The sequence below is a fragment of the Platalea leucorodia genome (genome assembly GCF_965183815.1).
Source record: "Platalea leucorodia genome assembly, chromosome: 17".
Classification (NCBI taxonomy): domain Eukaryota; kingdom Metazoa; phylum Chordata; class Aves; order Pelecaniformes; family Threskiornithidae; genus Platalea; species Platalea leucorodia.
The window spans coordinates 1,835,552-1,858,309 of NC_138839.1; the positions used below are offsets into that span (position 1 = coordinate 1,835,552).

The following is a 22,758-nucleotide window of genomic DNA, read 5'->3' on the forward strand; positions in this document are numbered from 1 at the left end:
CGCTTTCCACACAAGCACCAGTTGTTCATTCGTGATGCAAGTCCGGTATATCTTCAGGCTGAATGATGCAAACCTGCTAGCTTCCACAGCAGTGTCCTAATTGTCAGCGGGCATACAAGAAAGAAGTAAGGTATGGGTGAAAAGGGGAAGTTCGCTAAAAGTTAAGCATATTTATAAGCATTTTGGTAATTCAGGACTTTACACCAGGGACAGTCTTGCTGAAACCAAGCGTAACAATTTATTGAAGAGGATCTTATGGTTTGGTCCTCTATGTTCAATTAAATGATATGTGCATGGTGTTTAAATGCATATGACTGTGCTTATATACTCTAAATTTTTCAACTAGTCTGAATATCTTTCCTTGGAAAATGGAACTATCTATCATTTGTAAGATATAAAACTCTTCTGTCATTTGTAAGATATAAAACAGTCCATTTAATGGATATTACAGCTGAAATATTTATGTGCTCCATAGCTGGAAATAATTTCAAGTAAAATATCTTAAATTCATTTTGTTTGTAATCCATCTTCCCATATAGCAAAATAAGACAAAAATACACCTTCTAAGTCACACGCGTATAATTTTAAAACTGTGTCGTTAAAAATGTAATTGCAAAATTCATCACTGTACTGAAATTAAGTGTATGGAAAATGAGGCACTGCCTTTCAGAAGAAGTCTTCCTGCCACAGATACTTGAAAAATCTTTTGGGAAAGAAGTAAAGTGTGTCATGTAAAATGAGAACTTTCCTAAGAATGAATTACTGTAGTAGGAGAGACTTTTCTAAATGCTAACAAGCTAGGAAATCATGTTGTCCACTTAAGGACAGCATTGCTTGTGCCTGCTGCACAATCTGTTTTCCAGTCTAGATATAAAATCAACTGATTTCAAATATGGTGGAAAGGGTTAATTCTCCCCGATAAGTCTCTGAGCACAGCATTTAATTCATTGGGCATTCTAAGCCACCTGTGTGTGAGAGTGAATGTGCAAGGGAAAGAGAGAGGGAGATTTAGGCACAGTATTTTGCAAGACCATTATTGGGGAGAGCCTGTTAAAGAGATCAATGCTGATAATACAAATACGCATTTGTTTCCGACTGCCAGAAAATGTAAACATTCCAATTACATCCCAGAAACTACGCAAGCCACCTCACCTCTGCAGCTGAAAAACATTCTCTGCAAGACAGAGGTAAGACAACTTCACATTTTTACCTGCTTCTCTGTTCAAAGTGCATGCATTTAGAAATCCATTGCAGAAATCATTGCATACCTTTTATACATAATACCACTAATGTCTGATATTTTTTTCTTCTGATGATGTTCAAAAGATCATTATCTCTAAAGGGAGGGTAAGTGAAGAGTTTTGAAACATCATCTAAACTTCAAGGTTTTCCCGATTCTAATCTGTTTCAGATGTGCATCTACTAGGATTTATTTACACTACACATATCTGGTAGCCAACCAGCTCTAAGATATTTGAGTACTGATTTTTTTTTTTTTTTTTTTAATGCTAGTTGACAGATGACAGGGTTAAACTGGCTCTTAAAGACAAACCCATTATTTTTGAGCACAATGAGTTATCCTCTCTGGTCCCCGTCCCTGCTACAATAAATCAAAGGGTAGCATCCAGCCATTGTCCTGGAGGCATTCATTGTGCTGATTTACTGGGGGCTAGGCTGTTCGGTTGTTTGTTTTTTTAATGTCACCCTATAGCTTCAGATTGTCTTCTGTATTTAAGGTAAATGTGTATACTAGACTCACTTCTATCACAGTTTCTTAAATACTCCTTTCACTCTTCAGAAAGCAACTGCTTAGACTGAGGAGACTGAGGTTAATGAAGATGTTTACTAACATTCAACAGTACTGGAATAGTGCATACTGTTTTGGTTATTAAACAAAACTAGTGATGTTGATAGCAAATATGACAATTTTAGACATGCATTATAAATCTTGGTTCAGGTGAGTTTTCCTATTCAAATTAATTCATATACACAGAAGAAATATATCTTTATCTGTGTAACCTGAACATTGAAACCGGGGTCACAACCGAGATAGCTATCTTTCCAGTCTCGTGGTTTTTTATTGTACTAAAGACAAAGAGGTAAGCAACAAAAGAGTTCTTAAGCAGTTTCTTCGAAGAGTTTTGAAGCTAGTCTCCATACCCCTGCCTCTTACACACACCCAGAGGAGGTGGTAATTTGTAATCTGCACTAAAGAAGAAATACAAAATATTTCACATGCAAGTGATTTCAGATCTGGTATTGCAGTCCTACCGGGAAATGGGGATAGATACAGTTGCTAGATTGTACATGGTGAATAAAACTGACTGGAAGGAGAGAAAAAAAAAAAAAAAAAAAGATGATTTCACACATTTAAAAAAAAAATCCACTCTTAACTGACCCATCTGTTCTGACTGAAATATTTGTTATCCATCAGTAGCAGAATCCAAAGCAATAGAATCAAAGTGAAACGCAAGCTGCAATGCAAGGTAGCATAAGCATGTGCTTTGCCTATCAACACATTCATTTACATTCTTTATTGTGCCCCCACTAGAATTAAGGTGTCACCCAGTCCTAAAACTCTCATAAGTTAAATAGAACACAATAGCCCACAGTGCTGTTTTCCTCTGTTGAAAGAGGAAAGGGCTCAGAAGGAAATCAGAAAGGAAAAAAGCAGACATGTAGGACAAAAAAGTATGAAATTCATTGCTAAACTACTTGTCTTTGTGTTCTCACCTGTGGGTGACTTTTCAAAACAAGCTGCTTTTGCTGTTTGTATCAGAGACAAGGAAAGTATCTTTCCACAGAGCAGTTCTTGTTGAATTACTATTGGAAGAAAACTGTCCATCCAACACACGTTACAGAATTTTTGCTTGCTGCATTTTGCAGTGTCCTTCTTTTTGCATGTGTGAGTCACAAATCCCTATCTATGTATGGTGTTTGTATATGTGCATGCATTATAGAATTGGGAAATGAAACAGTAAGAGAAGTTTTCCAGCTAATCAGTTCTGATTTCTAAAGCCAGAGTCAAAAACTCTGGTCTATGACCAACAAGTACTAAAGCAATGCCCTTTCTGCAAGATTTGTGCTGAATTTTCAGAGGCGTTATTGCACGATGAAGTGCAGCGTCCTTTTCAGTCCTTCCTTGGAAACTGCATCTGCATTACGCCAGTTTGACACTAGCGCTGCTGCATCAAAACAGATAGCTCTTCACGCTTTGATGCGCCAGCCATACCTAGAACACAAAGTCTGGCCATTCCAGGGGAATAAATTTGTAGAAAAGTCACACATCATAGCCACTTCACACTCCACTAGGAGTTGCACTGAATTCTTGTGGAAAGTCACATTGCAAGTAGCGGCCAATGCCAGCCCCTTAGAGCCCTTCAAAAGCCTCTGCATTAACCACCTTGTACAGGAGTGATGTCATGACAGAAGTTGCATGCCCACACCACTCGAAAGGCTTTGGATGACTGCCTAAAACCAAGATTTATAGGTGACTGTTTGCATAGGCAAAGTATTCGGGGCAAAGTACGAAACCCTGGCATCCAGAGGTATGTGATTTTCTCTCCCATTTTAGTATGGATCAGTTTGTAAGGAGATACAAAGTGTAACAGATAAAGATGGCTACCTTGTTTCCATGGTAACAGTCATACTAAAGATTATGTCAGCGCCATGTCCTGTTTGGTTTTGATTGCTTTAGGACACCGAGTTGTTTATACATTTGATGTAGCTGTTTAATACCTGCAGGAGAGCCCCAGAGCACTGGCTGGGAAATAACTTACCCTATTGTTCATGCAGTCCCTGATTTTCTTGGGGTATACAGAGAGCAGCAACCATTAGAACACCTATTTAGATGACCCAGCACATTCAATTATATCAATACTAAACACAACAAATTGTCTTCATGCAACCTGAATAAGTTGTTGGGAGGTCATAGTCAGCACTGAGGAAAGACACTGCAAAACCTCGGGATGGCAGGGAACTAAATTAGGTAATATATTCTCATATAAGCCTAGCACAGGGTTTTTGAGGTACCCGTCACCGATGGCAAAGCAAACATACAGAGAAAAGAAACAAACAACCCTTCACAATTTTTATCTTTACAATCAATTCCTCCTAAATGAAGAGTTGAAGGTCAGTTTGACATTGCGGGCAACTAAGACATAGCAACTAAACTTCTGAGAAAGGCAGTAGTATCCTTCAATACTATCTTCTCCCAGCACAGTGTCCCAGGTATAGCCATGGTTATTCCAGATCCTCCAAAGGAAATATGAAAGCAAAAATATTCACAGCCCTGAATCAAGTACAGTCTCCCAGGCAAGTGTGGCACTGGCTCGAGTATTTGCTCTTCAGGGCTGGAGCTCTCTGACCATAAATTCCTGCCACACTTGAGAAACTTTCCCAAGAAGAAAAGCATTGCATAAAACCTCCCAACCAGCTCCCTCTCTCTATACTGGAACTGCATAGTTCTGTACGGTGTGGGATGCCTTATGCCTGAGCAAGCACTTCTTTAGTAAATAGTCATATGTGGGGTCTTAAAGTTCACGGTAAAAACATCGCAAAAGGAGGCAGTCATCCAGATTGGCTCTCAAGCCTCACCTCCCCAGGATCCAACTGTAAAATTCTGTGATTTGAAGCTTTTTCAAAACTGCAACTGTGCCATTGCAAGCTCTTTACAAATCCAAATTCCAGTAACAGAAGAACCTCCTTTAGTTACAAAGCAAGTAAAAAGGGGAAAATCCTTTCAAAGTAGCCCAATAAAAACAACAAATACCTCATTGCTTCATATGTTTTGCATCTATATTGCTTTGGGGAAAGAGCCTGTTTTCCAATAACTGAAACCCCCTACTGTTTGTCAGTTTCTGGAAGAAGAAATTCCCAGATGAGTGTTCTCCTTCACATTATTGTAAATAGAGATTACACTTTTTAAGCTAATTTGTAAAATAAGGGTCTAATGGATTGTGAACTAGACCAGCAGATGAAAGACTAGTACATGAAAATTTCTGCAGGCAGTAACTGCCATTGTAACTTTGACAAATCACAACACTTTCCTGTGTCTCAGTTTCTGCATTAGGGTATAAAAGAACTGACCTTCTTTTAGCAATTACTGGTTGAAATGCACTGCAGAAAGAAAAATTTTATGAATATTTTAGTAGAATGTAAGATTTAGGGGAAAAAAAATAACAAGAAACCCAACTTCCATGTTACATCATCAGATCTCCTTTGCCATACAGGCTACAAGGTGATACTGAGACTGTGTCAGAAACCAAAATAGGTCTTTCCCCTTAGAAGCAATGAATGGAACGGAGACCTCACTGCACTAGGAGAGAGCTGTCAAAATGACAGATTACTCTATTTCAGTGACCGCACAAAGTTGCTCAAGACAATCAAAATTAATGATTCTGCAAATATGTCCTTTACAGTTCTTGGTGCTTCTCCTCACACAGGAGAGAAGCACTTACTTTTTTTTTTTTTTTTTTACTTTCTTACAGCACAGCAATTTAAATACTCGCTACCAGATTTCCCATCATGAAGAGAAACATCTAATAAAAGCAAGATACATCATTCTTAAATCAAAATCATACTGTCTAGTATTGCTATCTTTGTGTCTATCAATGGGTATTTTAAAGCTCATGTCTCCCCTCACAAACTTCAGCACAAACCAGAAATGTATCATGTCGCAAGATCCTCTCACACCCAGAAAAGTCCTTTATAAAATATTCAAGTCTTCCCACTCTCAGCATGTCTATACTAAGGGCATAATTCTACTCTCATACATAATTACAGCTCCCTTGACTGTCTTTAATATTAGCTCGGCTTGCCCCTCCTTAGAGGGGGAATTTGCCAATAGATCCATCAAGTAGAAGAAAAAAAAATTTCCTTCTGAGTTAAAAGGTAGGAAAGGATTCTCTTCAGGAATGTTCCCATCAAATTTTCCCAGTGTGTTTCTTCAGCAAAAGTGCTCAGTGGTTTACTTCACCAATACTTTAAGAACAATGACCAATTTCAGCTTCTTTAGTCCAGCACGTGGGATTTTATTATCTGCTTTCTGTATATTCTGTATAATTGTCTGAAAGCACACACTGATGGTACGTTCATTAGTTGCAACAATTGCTCCTAAGCCTACGGGCTGTTCTGATTGCGTTCAGCACCTGTATTGGCTTTGCCTCACTGCCAGGCACATCCTATTGGCTTCCAGTTGACTTGGTTATACTTGCCCGGAAAAGACAATGCATATATACCTAAGACACTTAAATTATACGCTGTGTTTGCCAATCAGTCTGAATTTGAATCTTAAGAGGATAAAAACAATTTTCCCAATGGAAAATGGTATTAATAGTCAGGCACTTGCTTTACTTCTCTGCAACAACTGCAAACTTCTGGATGACTGCTTTGGGTTGTGCACTGCTATTGCTCACCCAGATGCTGACTTAGTGTAGAAAAACAGGTTAAAAAAAAATTAAAATAGGACCTGAAGGAACTTGATAACTCACTAATCCATTTTCTCCCTTTTCCGACATTCTCTAACCCAAACAGGCTCAGCACTACCTAAACCATTTGTGACTGATACCAGCCTGAGAAGTGACAACAGAAGTATTTTCATTACAAATACTAAGCAGTTTATTTCAGAGCTAAACTGTAAGAGTAAAAGAAATACAAAATATTTGTCACTACTGACTTTCCAGTCTAATGTTCAGATTGGCCTAACATAACCTTTAGAAAATGCAAGCCAATGCCATTGCTACACCGAAAGTTCCTTATACTTCCTATTGGAAACAGTACACCTTTTCCTCAGCTCTACAGGGAAGCGAAGCCATTAGAGATACAGGAAGAGATTCTTGAGATAGTTCCCACTTCCTCCCAAAATTTAAAAAAAAAAAAAAAAAAAAAAAAAGTATCTTCTTTATGATTAGGTTAATGCTTTTTGAGGGAATCTATGAATTTTCTGGGGACATAAGAGAGGTCTACATTCCTGGTGCTCATATATGACCTCAGTTAAGTCACTTTGGGCCATGCTCAAATCATTTATTACAGATGTTACTTAGGACTTTGTAAGTCCTCTACCTCTTCATTACATGGGGGGCTAGGGTCTGCGCCCTGAGTAGCAGGCAGTCCGAATCACTCACAGCATTCCAAGCCCCAGAGACCATGTTAGTCACAACAGCTACAACAGGCATGCGTAGAAAGCAGTAGGAGTAAAGCCCTTAGATTCTGGGCATCTTGATTCTCCACCTGTGAAATGGGCAAAATAATGCCCTTCAGTATCTTATAGCCATGTTACAAGAATAACTACATTAAATCCTGCGAGGCACTTTGCTGCAATAATATGGACCTTAACCAGGTAGACCTTCCTCAGAGCCAGCTACATTGTAAGGTAACAACAAAACTGTTCAGCAATAAGGAAGACTCACATACATAGGAAACTAATCTTTTGTTAGATGTAGAACTTCCTGCAAACAGAAATAAAAGACCACTTAACTCATCATTAAATGTATGGCTTCGTCCTTACAAGCAACCTTCCTTTCTGTAGCTAGTTTTCACATATGGACACCCAGGATCTGCAAGTGCATCGATTTCTTTCAGATCTTTTTGTACTTATACTCCTCTTCAGATGGTGGGATGAGAATAGCTGCCTTCACACTTGACAGAAGCCTAAGATCACATGACTCTGAAAAAAAAAAGGCAAATTTTCATAGGGGTTTTGAGGCAGAGCACTGACTAGAAGAGGAGGCTCAGACTCCTGGCAGAAGAAACTGGCATTCATTGTTTCCTACCCCATTCACGGAAACAGGTCTGCGTTCACATTCTTGGAACATTCTGTGTGTACGTTCCCAGTAAACAGGACTGCCGCAAAGAAATCCCTGCTCTGCTCTCAGCGCTTCCCCCTCAATACGCACAAAGCTTGGAGTGCCGGTGAAGCACTCGGGTCAAGAGAGGTACCAACCTTAAAATTTATATGGTGTGAACTTTGGCAGCGAGTTACACTAGCTCAATAAACCAGCCTGCAGGAGAAAAAAAGAAAAACAAAACCCAACCTGCTTCTCCCTCATTCCAAAGTCAGTTCTGGAAAAGAATAAAATAAAACCCAAGGGAAATCACATGCCTATCCTGCCCTTGCTTGTCCTCTCTTTCCCAGTTGTTATCGGATCGATTTCCAAGCAGTAGCATAAAAGAATTCTGTGCATAGCCTGACACAATCTATAAATCGGTGTGTTTTCAAACAAGAAGCTGTTCCCATATATTGCACCCAAAAGCTGCCAGCACTCTCAGAGCCAGAGGGTCTCAATAGGTTTGCGCCTATTTTTTGCTCACCATCCTGTGAGCGCAGCAGCCAAATAACCTGGCGGCAGGTTTCAGGAAAGCTAGAGGAAACTTAGGAGAAGCTGCAGCAGAGTGGAGCTTGTGCTGCTTGCAGGCTCGGAGAGCACAGCCCTGTCTGCTGCTGCGATGCAACCCCTCCTCCTCCTCCTGCTGCTGCTCAGGAGCGTTTGCCTGGAGCTGGGAACCGCGCAGGGCTGAGCTCCGAAGTTTGAGCATGGCTCCGAGAAGACTGAGAAGCTGGAGGTCACAAACTCCTGCAGACCTGGGAGCTCACACGTCTTCTAGGAGCCTTCTACTTTCCAAACCCTTCATCTGTGCTAAGGACGGAGCAGACGCAGCTCAAAGGCACTCGCACCTGGAAGGATCTCTTTTTGGATTCTACTGCTGTTAACAGAGCTCTGCAGACCTACTCCTATCCACAGAGGAAAAAGAGGAAAATTCTTTGAAACAACAAGACACTTTCGAAGTGGGGAGTGGAAGGAGGCAGTTTTTCCCCTCCTTCCCTGTTTGGGAGAAAGGAGTTGCCCAACCTGGTCATGAGACTTTTCCATACTTCCCCAAAGCAGGCTCCTGAAGTTGTGACACTGCATCTCTGAGAACCTAGGGTAGCATAGCCCAGACCAGCCCCCCAGCTGCACACCCCGAGTGCAGGCAATCTGGAAGGCACAGGAGATGGAGAATGAGGTTGGCAAATCTGTGGACAATCAAATGGACAAATACATGTAATAATTTGGAAGTTTTCTTTATCTATCTTTGCTTTTTTCCTGCTTCCTTTTTCTCCCTCATTTGTCATGCATTTATCCCTATATTGATTTAGCTGTGCTGTTAATTCTTTTTTACCCTCCCCTTCTCAATTTAGAGTTACAATAATGGGGAAATCAGAAAGTCAAATGGATATTGTGGAAAAATCAACAAAATCTGGAAGGAAATCCTGGAGCTTTGTGGCAATCGGTCTGGCTGTCTTGCTGCTCCTCATGACTTGTGCAGTGGTCGCCCTGGTGATCCTGTATGCCAGCAGCAGAGGTAAGGAACCTGTGAATAATTCTCCTCTTCCCTCTGCAAACAACATACAAGTCTTTTTACAGAGCTAAATGAAAACAAAACCACAGGGAGACAGTGAAGTCACCTCTGTGAGGGACTTGGCTATCTCTGCCTTGTTCCAAGCTCGTGCACAGAGAGGGTTGTGCTGGATTTTATTTCATTTTTAAATTATGTGGTGTAAGATTCTATAGTTTTAATTAATTCTATGCATTTTATTGAATTCAGCATTGTTTTGACAAAGGTAAAAAAATGTTGCACTATTTTAGAGGGGAAGGTGTGCGTCTGTGTGTAATGCTTGACATTTCCTTATTTTATAGAAGCCCGAGCCAAGATTCATTATTGCCAGGAGTTATAAAGCAACAGCTGCTTAGCAGATCTAAAGGGGCGATGGCTTATTACAATGTGAAAGCTTTTTTTTTTTTTTTTTTTAAAAAAAAAATGCCAGCATACTGCTGAGGAAAGGGAGACTTTTTTAGTATTACATCAGGCAATTTGATCCCTAGGTGAGATTTGGTTTGGTGACTTTCATGCAAATGTCGTGCTAGGAACCTGACAACGAGGCATATTACTTTGAGGTGCTTTGCCTAAATATGTTAGCTGCAGAGCATGCTTACTCTCAAAACTAAGTTTTTCCACTAGCACACCAAATGCATAGTCCTATTTAAAAATTCTGTGAAGCAATCAACATGAGTGGTAGCAGCACCTGCCTCATGTTTGTCATTTCCATGAACGCCTCTTGGATTCAGAGCTTTGCTAAAACACTAGAGAATACAACTAACAAGTATGAATAGCAAAACTGAAAGCAAGGCATTGTTTTCTCCTTGCGTTGTCTCTGCATCCCCTGCCTGCAGCAAACTGCTTTCTTCAGCACTTGCAAGTACAACACTGCACAATTCTGAGTAATAATTAATGAGAAAAGCATTTTAATTGTTTACTCCTTTTGCTACCAGCAATTGAATGTTACCAGCATTTGGTCCAGTGTTAGATGAAATGTCTGAGTGTTTGGTATTCATAATACTCATCAGAAAATTTATTTACATTTATTCTATTAGCTCAGGAGACAGAAGGAAAAAAATTCCCCAGAGCTAGGTCCTAGGGTAGGAGTTTCTGTATCAAAATATTGAGCTATGCAGAATTTTGTTGCTTGCATGCATAAAGGATTTGAGAAATCTGCCCTACATCTTGCTTCTTGGGTTCAGGCAAATCAGAATTCAGGTATTAATAATACTTGCCCAAATGTTGGTGTCTCATCCAAATCCATGGGAAGAGTCTGTGCATGTAAAGCAAGTGCTAACTACTACATTTTGTTGCTGAAAGGCTTATCTGTGAGAAAGCAGTTCCAAAATCTAAATATTTTGCAGGCTTGTATCAGTAATTAAAGTTTCATTGGAAATGTTTCCCTGATTCAGACATGCCTGAGCAAACTGTGAGTGCAAAGTGATTGCAGAGCTGATATTCTGCTTGTCCTGTACAGCGTGCAGCTCCTCCCAGCTGTTTTCTCATGCCTTAAGGGAGTGTTTTCAGCACTGACCTAGACTCAGTTTCTCCCTCTCTCAGTTTACATTTCAATGTACATAGCTGAACTACCGCAATAAGGGACACCAAGATGTAGTCATGCCCTAGAGTAGCCACGAGCTTTAGGTAATTCGCAGGTAGAAATGGAGCAGCAGGAATTTTAGTCTACACCATCTTTTAGATGAGTGCCTATATGCACTATTTGGGTCTAACACTGAGAAAGCGAAAGGTCTTCAGTGCAACCAGAGAATGTTCCTGCAGAACAGGTGCATTTTGGGCCTTGAATAAGTTTTGTCCAAATACTCCACTTGGTTCTGTTTTGATGTTACATCTAGGCCCATACCCAGTGCTCAGGCAAAAGGCTGAAGTCTCTCTTAGACTTACCAAGTGAAAAGCATGTATTGCTCAAAGCTGTGTAACATAAATGTAAGTCCTACACAGCAACAGGAAAAAAAAAACCCGTAGCTGAGCAGCATTCTTGTGATAGAACCAAGAATGTTATCCCTGGGATTCTTTTATTTCTAATTTCACTCAAACGTTAATTTTGAAGTGTGTATGGGACGCTGGATTGTTTACTAAGAGGAGATTCAGATTCGCCACTTCATCTTTGTACATCGTTTATCAGAATGACACAACCCAGACAGGCTTCTAAAAGATAATTCTCTTCAGCTAATGGAAAATTAAAAGGATTGCCATTCTGCCTTACGTTTCTCTCTTTTCTTACATATATGAAGGTATATATAGGCTTTGTGGTTCAGGGAGTATATTTTTGTTCTGCTTGTATATAGCTTGCAGAAGAGCATTCTGGTGCATGAAACAGGCCTCTGGTTATAGCAATAATGCCTGTAATACATGTCAATACTGACTGTGACCTTTATCTATATACCCAGACAACAGAAACACTGAAGCTCTTGCAGCAATGCACGTATATAGTTCTAGAAGCAGTTTGGGGATTTTTGACATCCAAAGAAGTTTTCCTACCCATAAAACCTTGGCTAAATAAGCTAAAAGAAAATATAGTAAGAATAGCAGAGTAATATTTGGGTGATCATAGAAAGGGAAGCAGACAGAACTGAAGTCATTCATTTTTAAATCTGAATACACCATGCTCTCAGTCTTTCCATCACACCCACACATAAATCCTTGCAGCCTTTTCACAGCTCTTTCTCAGCTATGTTCTACAAATATTTACTAAACTCCAAATCTCATCACTTGTTGGAAAGGTTACGGTCTGAAGAACATTTCAACACTTAGCGTAGCTGACACATCAAGTCAGAGTCAGTGACTTCTCCAGACAACTTAGTTACAAACAACTTCCATTCTCACCTAATTGCTGTTCCTGACTGCTCAAAAATCATGTTGTTAGTTTTATTGATATTTTATTCACTTTCTGGCTTCCAAGTTTGTAGGGTTTCTCACAAGTAAGATTGACAGATAACTTTTTTTGTGTGTATGCATCTGCATCCCCACAGGTTGTCACTATTCACAGCTATTATACAGGCTGCTGTAAAGGTGGAGGGCACGCTTATGCACCTATGCTCTACCCTTTTAGGCAGGCTACAAACAAAAAGACAAAGAGAAATACAACACTTGGACTAAGCAGCACCTCGTTCCGGGATTAGATTTCAAAAAGCCACGTTATGCTCCTGCATTTCCTATGCTATGAATGCAGTTAATGTGCACTTGAATAATAGATTTGCAAGAACGTGCTGACTAGGGGCAATATCTAAACTTGTCACTGGTGTGCTAAGAAAAGGTCGTGGCTGAGATCTGGCTTGTCTCCTAGACTGATGCCTAGTCATTCTTTGACTTCATGAATGTTCATTAACAAGGCATCTATTCAAAGAAGGTGAGGAATTTAAAGAAGTGGCAGCTAACACAGAAGTCATGATGAAATGGCATTTGGGTGGCAAGACTCTTCTCAATTCTACTCAGATGGAGCTACATGAATGTAAAGCATGAACGTGGAGTGACAGGCCATTTGGGACTGCAAAAATGGGCAAATAGTTTACTGATTCTCGCATGAAATTGTCTCAGCCATACTTACAGATAAACTATAGGTAAGAAACCATAAGAGATGTGGAATAAAAACTTAACACTTGTGTTATGGAGTCCATTTGAAGACATTGACATCTGGTATAGACAGCCCTCTCAGAGGAAGAAAAGCTAAATTTGGTAATTGCATTATTTGTTGCAAACAATTCACTGTTATAACAGCAACAAAGGTAGTCTGCAGTGCTGACAGCACTTCTGCAGACAATATCTGTGTCAGAAATAGATAAGGTGCTGAAAGGTAAAGCTCATGCTTCGCTGCCTGATGACAACTGTGGATCTAATTGTTCCAATGTGTGCCATCCCCAGCCATCTGTGGTCCTCAAAACACAGTGGGAAAACACTAAACACAAACTGTGTGCTTCAGAGACAGTACAGAATTATTTGCTGCGCTTTTGTTGTCTAAAAAGGCTGTGAAAAGCAACTTGTATTTTAAAAAACTGTCATTCAAAAGATGAACTGCTGAAGAGGACTACAGTGCTCTACAGATCTCGGAAGTTACTCTGTCCTGCTGCTGACCAGTAAATGTAATACTGCTCAGTGGCTTCTTGAGAAGTCAAATTAAGACAACAATTCTCTACAGTGAATCCGGGGGGGTCTGCAGCATGTCCTAAGTCTGCCATTTTTCAGGCAAACAGTTGACCCTTGAAGTAGTGTCTAGAGCGCTTATTTTCCCTCATTTTCTTCCATCTGGAGTAGCCCCACAGCTAAGGTCATTTTATTTAGCTCCATTAAAGCTTGCCTTCCCTTGTCAATTCTCTGATGGTGCTCTGTCAGACTGAAAGTGAGGAAAGCCTTCGGTCTGCAGAGGGTTCAATGGTTCTTTTCTACTTGTAAGACTATCAACAGAGCAAGAGTATGACTTTCTTAATGAAGTAAATGTAAGGGTAATACTGTGAAGGTCCTGAATTTTGAGAGCCACAAAGGAACTTTGTGCAGTACTAAGAAGTTCTAGGGATGAAATCTTTCTGGCCCATTTCTGTTCTTTTGACATCCCAAGGTATACCCAAGGAAGGGTATCTCAGAAGAAAGAGGTGGGAAAAATAGTGTGATTCGTTTTAAACGAGAAAAAAAAAAAAGTGTTGTGAGAAGCTAGATCCTAGATGAGCTTGGCTGTGGGAGAAGGCAAGTGGGAGGTAAGGTTTGACAGGAGGAAACAAGTACTGATTCCCCGCAAACCCTTCCGCTGATGCGTTTACTTTTTACACAGCAGGGGGAACGTGGGATTCAGAGCTGAACAATCTGTGCCAGTTTTCCTCTGCTACAAGTAGCTACCTTCATGCCTTATATTATTGTCAAACATGAGCCCATGTCCCACTTCGGATTTTACATTCAGAAATTTCCCATCACATCCATCTAAATCCTGCCAGAAATTTGTTTTGTTTCATCTTTTAGGCTTTGTAGAACATTGACCCGAGTTGTCCCTCCCACATCTGTACTTGCAGCAGTCTTTGTCCATGGATGTCAAAGGAGAAGTCTCTGTGTCATTATAGCTCAATCTATCAGCAATATTGAACCAGGAAGGAAAAATAAATATATAAAGAAATAACTAAATTTATATTGAAAACTTGGGCTGTTGTTTTTAGCAAACTAGTATGAGAAAATGAAGTATGTAGAGGTGCCTAGCTGAGACTTTAGAAAGCGCATTTTATGTTTGTTTCTAGTTATTTGAAGTTCAAGAGGTGCAGCAGACAGAGCCTCAGTCAAGTGAGCACAGACCCAACAAATATATGGCGAAGTAAAACAGGGCAGTGTTGGTCATATCTCACACAGAGTCAGGTTGGCTTGATACTTTGTCAGGAATGGTACTGAGGCATAAGAGATAATTGATAGAAAAACAAAGGAGCCACTTTTAGAAGTAAACTGAGAACCCCGCACCAGCCATTTCTAATTATCTGGTTTTGTGGCAGACTTTCAGAGCCCTGAGTGTGCAACCAAGGTTTCAAAGCAGATTTGGCTTCCCTGCTTATACAGCTCAATTACATTTTCACAATCACAAGGGCTTTCTTGAATGTGGGGAGTTAGAATCTTGTTGAAAGCAGGTGGGTTCCAGAAACTGAAGTTAGACATCGTCACATTATATTAAAAGAGAGAAGCTTTGATATGAAGGAAAAAAAAAAAAAAAAAAGAAAAAAAAAAGGCTTCATTTGAGTCCTGCCTGGTCCCTGAGAAACGATAAGAGAAACACAGCATCCTTGGAATACAGTTCTCTCTTCCTCACCTTGCCCACTGCTATTTCTCCTTTATGGAAAATTTCCATATGCCTTTGAACTACTAGTGTCTTTTCCCCAAAAGGATTTTTTTTTTTCCTTGGAAATACCCTGGGCTTTTAAGTTTATTTATTTTTAAATTATTAGAGAGTTTAGGAAACCAAAAATTGGGCTTAGCTTCATCCAGTACAAAAAAAAAAAAGCACAGCAGCTAAACCCCTCTATGGGAAGCTTCACATTGTTACATGTCCTTTGCTCATCCTATGTTCAGATTGCTAGACAGTGAACTATAATAAGGCATGCAGTTATTCTAAAGCAGATCTACTCCCATGCAGCACGACGGCACTCGGCTGAACCCTGAATGTTACATTCCCAGTCACAGTGGGGGCTTTTTATGTTGCTTCCAGTGATGAACTTCAAAGCCCTCTTTTCTTCCCTACTCTTTTATTTCTATCTAAATTACTGTAATCTTGTTTGTTCTCATGTTAAACACTTGTTTTCATTGGAAGGGATTTTTTTTAGTAACTCTTTTCTGCAAACATCCTAGTGTAAGGATCAAAAAAAAGTTTAAAAACATGACTAATCCTGTTGGAAAGCAAGGGTATCAAGTTTTTGTTTTCCAGTGTGGAACCTAGTAGCTGTCTGTTTAACATAAGCAGATACTAAGCTAGTCTAGTTTTACAAATGGGAAGTTAAAACAGCAAAATTAATTTTCTTGTGCCCAGGGCCAAGGCTGGGGTGCTTAGATACCTCCCATCACATTTCTATAGTGAACACACACAAGAGTGACATGACCAGCATCACAAACACATTCACTTTAGTATTAAGCGTAAAAAGTTGTGTATTCGTGTACAAAGGCTTCAGTGTACATCTGCAGCAGAACTTATGGCCCTGAATGCACATCAAGACCCTCTATAATCACTGCCATCAAACTCCTAGCAGCATATTTAGTGTAGAGCACCAAGCAATAAGAGCTAAGGACTGATCCAGTTTCTGCTCACCACCGATGCATTAGAAGTGCATAGGCTTTTTGTGGATCTTCACTGGAAGAATTTCACAAACCAAGACTAAGTGGTCAAAAATAGAAAATTAATAGCCAAGAGTAACACTTCCCAGCTTCTGCTGGAATGAGCATACAGGCCCATTTCCCCAGGTAGAGGCACACATAGTTTTCTTCTATTTTAGAAGTCACAGCAAAATGCTTCTGCTAAGGTTTCATTGCCTGTGCTCCCTCTCAAATTCCTTATCACATCACTCCTTCTCTGTGGGCTGAAACCAGCAAGTCACGAAGATCCCCCGAATTCCTAAGTTTGATTGCTTTCGGACTACTGAGGAAAGTGATCAACAGGACTGAGCCACGGTCTTAACGGAACAAAATTCCTATTTTACTAGAGAGGTGTCTCATGTCACAACAGAAACAGCTGATACGAGCACACCCATTAGCTCTTAGCACAGTTGGTACTACACTTACTCAGATCTGCTACTTGGAGGACTGCAGTGCATTGAGATAACTGATAATGACTTCACTGGACTTTTCCAGGCTCATCTCAAAGGCAGAACGCAGACTTGAACACAGGTCCACAGTCTCCTTCATTATACACTATTTCATCAGCCCTAAACATTACTGATTAGGGAGCAACCTCTCTGCTGAGCAGCAAGGAGTAACTTTAAATGGTCAAAATTTCAGATATGCCCAACACAGGTAATTTCTTAAATTTGCTCTTTGACTCAAAACAGTGTGAAAGCAGTAATCCAGCTATGGACGTTTTGCCCCCTCTTTAAATCTCTCAGTCGTGGTGACTTTGAAGATCATGAAAGAGCTCAGATACTCAAAGCATCTTAGCAGATTGTCTAGAAAGGGGTCTCATACTTTCAGTATGTGTCAAAAAGACTGTGGAGACAGTTAGCAGGTAAAAACTCATCTTGTTCTCCTTCCAGGAAAGTTAAAACTCACTGTCAAGATTCTTGTAATACTGCTTCCAATAAATTTTCCTCATAAATCTGCAGATAAGAGGTTTCTTCACAGTTGTCATTTGGTATCTTTTACTGGCACTAATATTCACTCTCTAAAACGAAACAGAGCTGTCACTGAGGTTGGGCTGCTGGCGAGTGACATTGGGAGCAATTTCTTTCCAAAACAACTAATTCCATCTGCTTTCTTTTTCCTTTCCCTGTAGGCACTCGCTATGGCACCAATTCAGGCAATGTGTGTACCACACCTGGATGTGTTACAGCAGGTAATGATTGTCACTATGAACGATTATTGCAGAGGTGACGTTCTACATGTTGTTAGTTCTGCTGAACCTGAATAAAGAATAGTTCAGGCTTTAAGACTGAAGAAGTTGAAAAGGAATGAAATTTCCCCTTGGGTTAGATACACATTGCTATTACTGTCAAAGACAGCAAGTACAGCTGTCCTCAAATACAGTGCCATGTGTAAACACTGAGAGGAAAAAAAAAAAACGAAAAACCAAAAAAACCCCACCACTATTCTTCTCCATTTTATACTTTCTTTGTCACCAGGAGTATCATTCATAAGGAAGTAGTACAGTAAAATTGCCAGTGTGGCCAACAGTTCCCTGGGTCTGGCCTGAGCCACAGGATGTGGCTTGACCAGCACAGTCTGTATCTATGAAGTATAATAAGAATCCCCTTAGACCGAATTTTCTCTCAAAGAGAATGCATTTTACACATGGGGCTATTCACCTTCTTATTTTTGGCATCTACTTGTACACCTCAAGAGAGGTAAGACTCCAGCACAGATGTTCCCAATTGCCCCTGGGAAACACTGACTTCATGGGTAGGTACCTAGGCTAGGGCCCCAGACGGAGCACTGGGCAGCACACTCGTGCCCGTGAGGCACTTGTGCTGTGGGAGAGTTATTCTACCATTCAGAGGCTGAACATCTCCCTCTGTAAAGCAGTACAATAGCAGTGCAAATGTCTGCTGGCAGATGCTTCCTCGCATTTTTAAGCGGGAAATAGGATCCTTTGAGTCATAATAAAGGAGAATGAGTCTTATAAGCAGCATAAGCAGGTTGCCTTCTTGCCAAGCAGTTTCTTGACAGTCTTTGGTAGTTCCAGAGATTACCGGGCAGTCTGTGGAATTCAACTCTCCCATTTTGATACCTAGCTGCTAGAATAATTCAGAATATGGACTCAACAGCTGACCCTTGCAAGGATTTCTACCAGTATGCCTGTGGGGGCTGGCTGAACCGGCATGTTATCCCAGAAACTAGCTCCAGATACAGCATTTTTGACATCCTGAGAGATGAACTGGAGATCATCCTAAAAGGTAGGAATGAGGCTACTCTGTCCTTGGTTATGCACTTGTGTTTTAGTTTGAGATATTATTTACTACACATTATACAGAGAAATAAACGTCCAGAGAAGTGTTAATCATGATTTTTTAATCTGGTCCTTTAATCTTTATGTTTCTTACTACACCCATTTTGTGGGAACATCCTGTTCCCACTAAAAATTAGCCATAGATGATTTGGTACTAACTTCAAAAGGAGCAGGACAAGCAGCATACCAGTCCTCCTTCCTGATACTTTTTCCATTAATAGCTCCTTTAAAGAGCACTCTAGTTTCACAGTAATTGAAGCCTACAGTAACAAGTATTTATCATAGCTCTGATTTCTCAGCGATGTCTATGAAAAGATCAAAGCTCTCCAGGGTAAAAATCTCACTGCAATGGTTCCTTCCCCAGGTGTGCTGGAGACTTCAGATCAAGGGGACAGAGAAGCGTTTCAGAAAGCTAAAATACTTTACAAGTCATGCATGAATGAGAGTGAGTCTCTTCTGTTCCATTGATTCTTTTGTTCAATACCAAATGTACACAAGTACCAATGTACTTCTAAGCAAAAGTCCAGTCAATATCTCTGTAATCTGCATGACCTTGCCTGGAAAGCTAATCTTCAGATGAGTGAAGGTGCCTTGGTAAATCGTGAAGGTTTAATATACACATTTTGGGATGCAGAAAGGATGGATATTGGTTGCCTACCTCTGGTACCAATGCAAAGCCTTCCCTTCTGAAGGCAGAAATGCGTCCCATTTCATCCTTTACAAACCGATTCAGTCAAAATCGGTACTGAAGTCAACAGAAGTATTTTCATTACTTTTCTGGAGACTAATGTAGGAGACAGATGATTTCATGGTATGTCTTACTGTCTGCTATGACAAATTCAGTTTCAGATTTAAGCTGTTAGGCAAATTACCTATTTTTCTTTTTTTTTTTTATGAGAACAATATAGTATTTATTTTTCCTCTCTCAGGTCTTATAGAGCAACGAGATTCATTGCCTCTGCTAGAGGCCTTAACGATGGTTGGCGATTGGCCAGTGGCTTCTGCAGACTGGAATAAGACCAAAGGTAATGCTGTGCCTGAAAGACTTCAGTCATGTTAAGTCAAAATTATTTACTGCACTAAGGAAACTACTGTCATTGACTTAGATGCTCAGTTTTAACTTTTTCTTCATAAACAAAAGTCAGGGTATCATACATTTTAACACACAGTGATCTGTATAATAAATAATAATAAAATAAATAAGACAGTATAAATTTAATACCCATATTATAAGATCTCATTCATGAACAGTGTACATTTTAAGACAGTTAGGAAACGTGAAGGACCAACATGAATAACAAAAACAAAAGCAGTAGAACCAATATAGCTGTGCTCTAATTTTTGCATATTAATTAGGGTTTGGAGCATAACTGCTTAACTAGGCAAGGTCATGGTGATTTATACGATGCATAGGCAACTGCACATATATATAAAAATTGTTTACTGATTACTTTTCTTACTGGCCTTATCTGTCTCAGTGATATACAGTCTAGCAATTTCTAGCCACTATAGGAATGTCCTGTCTGGTTCTGAACAATTTCAGCAATAAGCATGCAAACTATCAGTCCTCATACATATTGATAACTGATTTGTATTTTCCCTTTTATCTCCCAGAGCCAAACTGGAGCATGGAAGAAAAGCTCTCTATAATGAACTCCAGATTTAACAAACGTGTCCTCATTGACATGTTTGTATGGAATGATGACCGGGATTCCAGCAGACACATCATTTATGTAAGAAAAAAAATTGCAGGCAATTATTTACATGCCAGCATCATAATGGATAGTTATTTACACTGCATACAGATTAGTTTTCCATAAGTCAGTGGGTATGCACAATACTGGCAAAATGTATGCAACAGTTCTGTACCCCAAGTGGCAGATCTCTCTCAAAGGGACATTGGGAAACATTTTATGGTAGCGTAATTTTTGCTTCAGTTAAAGAAATTAAAATCAATGGACCTTTGCTGATTTACAACATTTAGGGGTTGTAAATTCTTGTGACTTGCAAAATGATGGTGAGGTTTAATATATAGCAGGAAACCATGTTTCTAAACCATGTAAATAGTATTTCAGAGTTTGTTCATATACGCTTATGCACGAAGTCTAGCCCTCAAGTCAAGCAACTTCTTTCCTAAGTTGCTTAAATTTATTCTTAGATCTTAATGGTTACTGAAAGATTTTGCCTGTCCTTATCTAGAAATCCAGAGACAGAAGATGTACCTTCCATCTCACCCCAGTTCCTAAAAAGCTAAAGTTCTTTGATTGTTTGGTAAGAGTGTACTATTCTCATTCCAACACTGAAAGGATAGCACATGCAGCATTTCGTGTTGCCTTTCAAGGATACCTTTGGACAGCACCAGTTCCTGTTCATCCCTAACTAAAGAAATGTATGATTTCCTTCAGATTGACCAGCCAAGTTTAGGAATGCCATCCAGGGATTACTACTTTAATGGGGGCAACTATCAAAGAGTAAGTATTCCTTGTAATTTATTTACTATGTGCTAATAAAACTTTATTACTTATCCCCATGTTTTGGAAAACTCAAATATATGGCTCCTCATGTTATGTAACAATCAGACTGTGACATTCGTTGCTACATTTTTTCCTAATTATGCCAAAATCATGTAAAGTTTGCAAAAAAAACTGAACAACTGTATAAATATCAAGCCTTCCCAGAATTGGCCAATTCATACAGATGAGAAAGTTATGGAAAATAAAATCATCATGTTTATAGCTTAAAACAGTCTCTAATTTTGAAGGATAGGTTCACATTTTTCGGTGCAGATTATCTTGGGTTTTCCTATATCTTCTTTTAAAGCCACTGGTTCTGGATACTATTTTACAAGATACTGGAAAGATGGATTATAGATATGGAAGAAGAATTGTCATACTGGATCATATTTGAACATACAATACCCCAAAACACATTTGTTGAACACCAAAATACTCGGAATTGTTCACATGTCCATTCAGGGAAAAAAGTTACAAAATTTGAAAAAAGCATTTTACATGGAGCAGCAGAAACTATATCAATACAACAGATACTCAGCTAGTAAGAATCTGCTGCCACTTACTCCCCCCTTTCCCCAAAATCACATGAAAATGTTAAGAGATTATTTTCTAGCTGCTTTTCTCTGCCAATGCTCAGAGCAAAGATGTGAAGGTTTCTGTAAATACATAGAAAGCTGTTGCAAACATAGCCGGATAATTATCAGTTTCCAAGATGAAAACACTGCTTAGTACATTTTTTTTCCCTCAACTATGTCATACTAACAAAGAGTATTTGCAGCCTAACATCAAACTAATTTTCCTAACACGAATGGAAGGCAATACAGAGAGACAACAATTGGCATTTTAGACTCTTTTGTCTAATGGTTGTAAAGGCAGATGAAAACATGAGTGAGACTAGCTTTCTTCTTACTTCAATGTATTTGACTATATTCTCATATATAATATAGTCTAAAATGTAGTCCTGTGACATTTTTATGAGATTGTTTCCACACCTTCTGGACACCTTTATAAACTGCCAATTTCTGTTAGTCTGTCTCATGATACAAGACAACCTCCACATAGCTGCGTTGGGAACTGCAGAGAGCTGCTGGAACTAGGATTCTGTTCTCCAAGTTTCACCTATATAGTGGCAGTTACAGTAGAAGAGAGGGACATTTATGCATCACTGCATGAAAATCAGACGTAGATTGACTTGTAGGAGGTAGAAAATCAGGTACAGTACATAGAGAATCCTAAATTAGCAAAAGAAAACCAGTACTACTTAATACAGTTTTAATTTGAAGCTATGAAGAAGGGCTAAAGCTGTGTTTTTAATCTTAATGAATAAGGAGGAGACACAACCCCTTTTTATTTGCTATTTACCAGCTCACTTCCCACAGACAATGAACCAAACTCTGATGACCCAAACTCCCCCTGTGCTTAGTCCAGCATCTTTTGGCAAAACTCATTCCGAGGCCTGTGGGAGTCTGGCCTGATTAACGCCTCAGCATTCAGCCTAAAAATCACAAATCGTCATCACATATGTGCCCAGACTCAATTTCACAACAGTTCCTGTACTTATCTGGTTTCCAAGGTCTATGGAGGAAGAAAAGCATGCAAGAAGAATAGGTAGTATGAAGCTTTCCTGCATCAGCACTCCCTCAGCAGCCAAGTATCTTTTCAAGGTCCATTCCGAGGCATAAATCACAGCCATACCCTCCTATTAGAAATAAAGCAAAGGTATCACTAGGAACTATCTGAGACGGAACTTTTCTTTCAGAC

At 39.6% G+C, this 22,758-nt stretch overlaps 1 protein-coding gene across 1 annotated transcript in view; it reads left to right on the top strand.

Moving 5' to 3' along the window:
• Positions 1 to 8,991: 8,991 nt before the first annotated feature.
• Positions 8,992 to 22,758, top strand: part of MMEL1 (membrane metalloendopeptidase like 1) — a gene marked incomplete at its 5' end in the record, with an annotated part of 29,936 nt that continues 16,169 nt past the window's right edge. Inside the window, 8 exons of the mRNA XM_082329158.1 lie at positions 8,992 to 9,041; positions 9,179 to 9,342; positions 17,315 to 17,374; positions 18,270 to 18,431; positions 18,849 to 18,929; positions 19,414 to 19,509; positions 20,099 to 20,217; positions 20,890 to 20,955. Of these exons, the coding sequence (XP_082185284.1) occupies positions 8,992 to 9,041; positions 9,179 to 9,342; positions 17,315 to 17,374; positions 18,270 to 18,431; positions 18,849 to 18,929; positions 19,414 to 19,509; positions 20,099 to 20,217; positions 20,890 to 20,955 (798 nt within the window). The remainder of the gene's footprint in view (positions 9,042 to 9,178; positions 9,343 to 17,314; positions 17,375 to 18,269; positions 18,432 to 18,848; positions 18,930 to 19,413; positions 19,510 to 20,098; positions 20,218 to 20,889; positions 20,956 to 22,758) is intronic.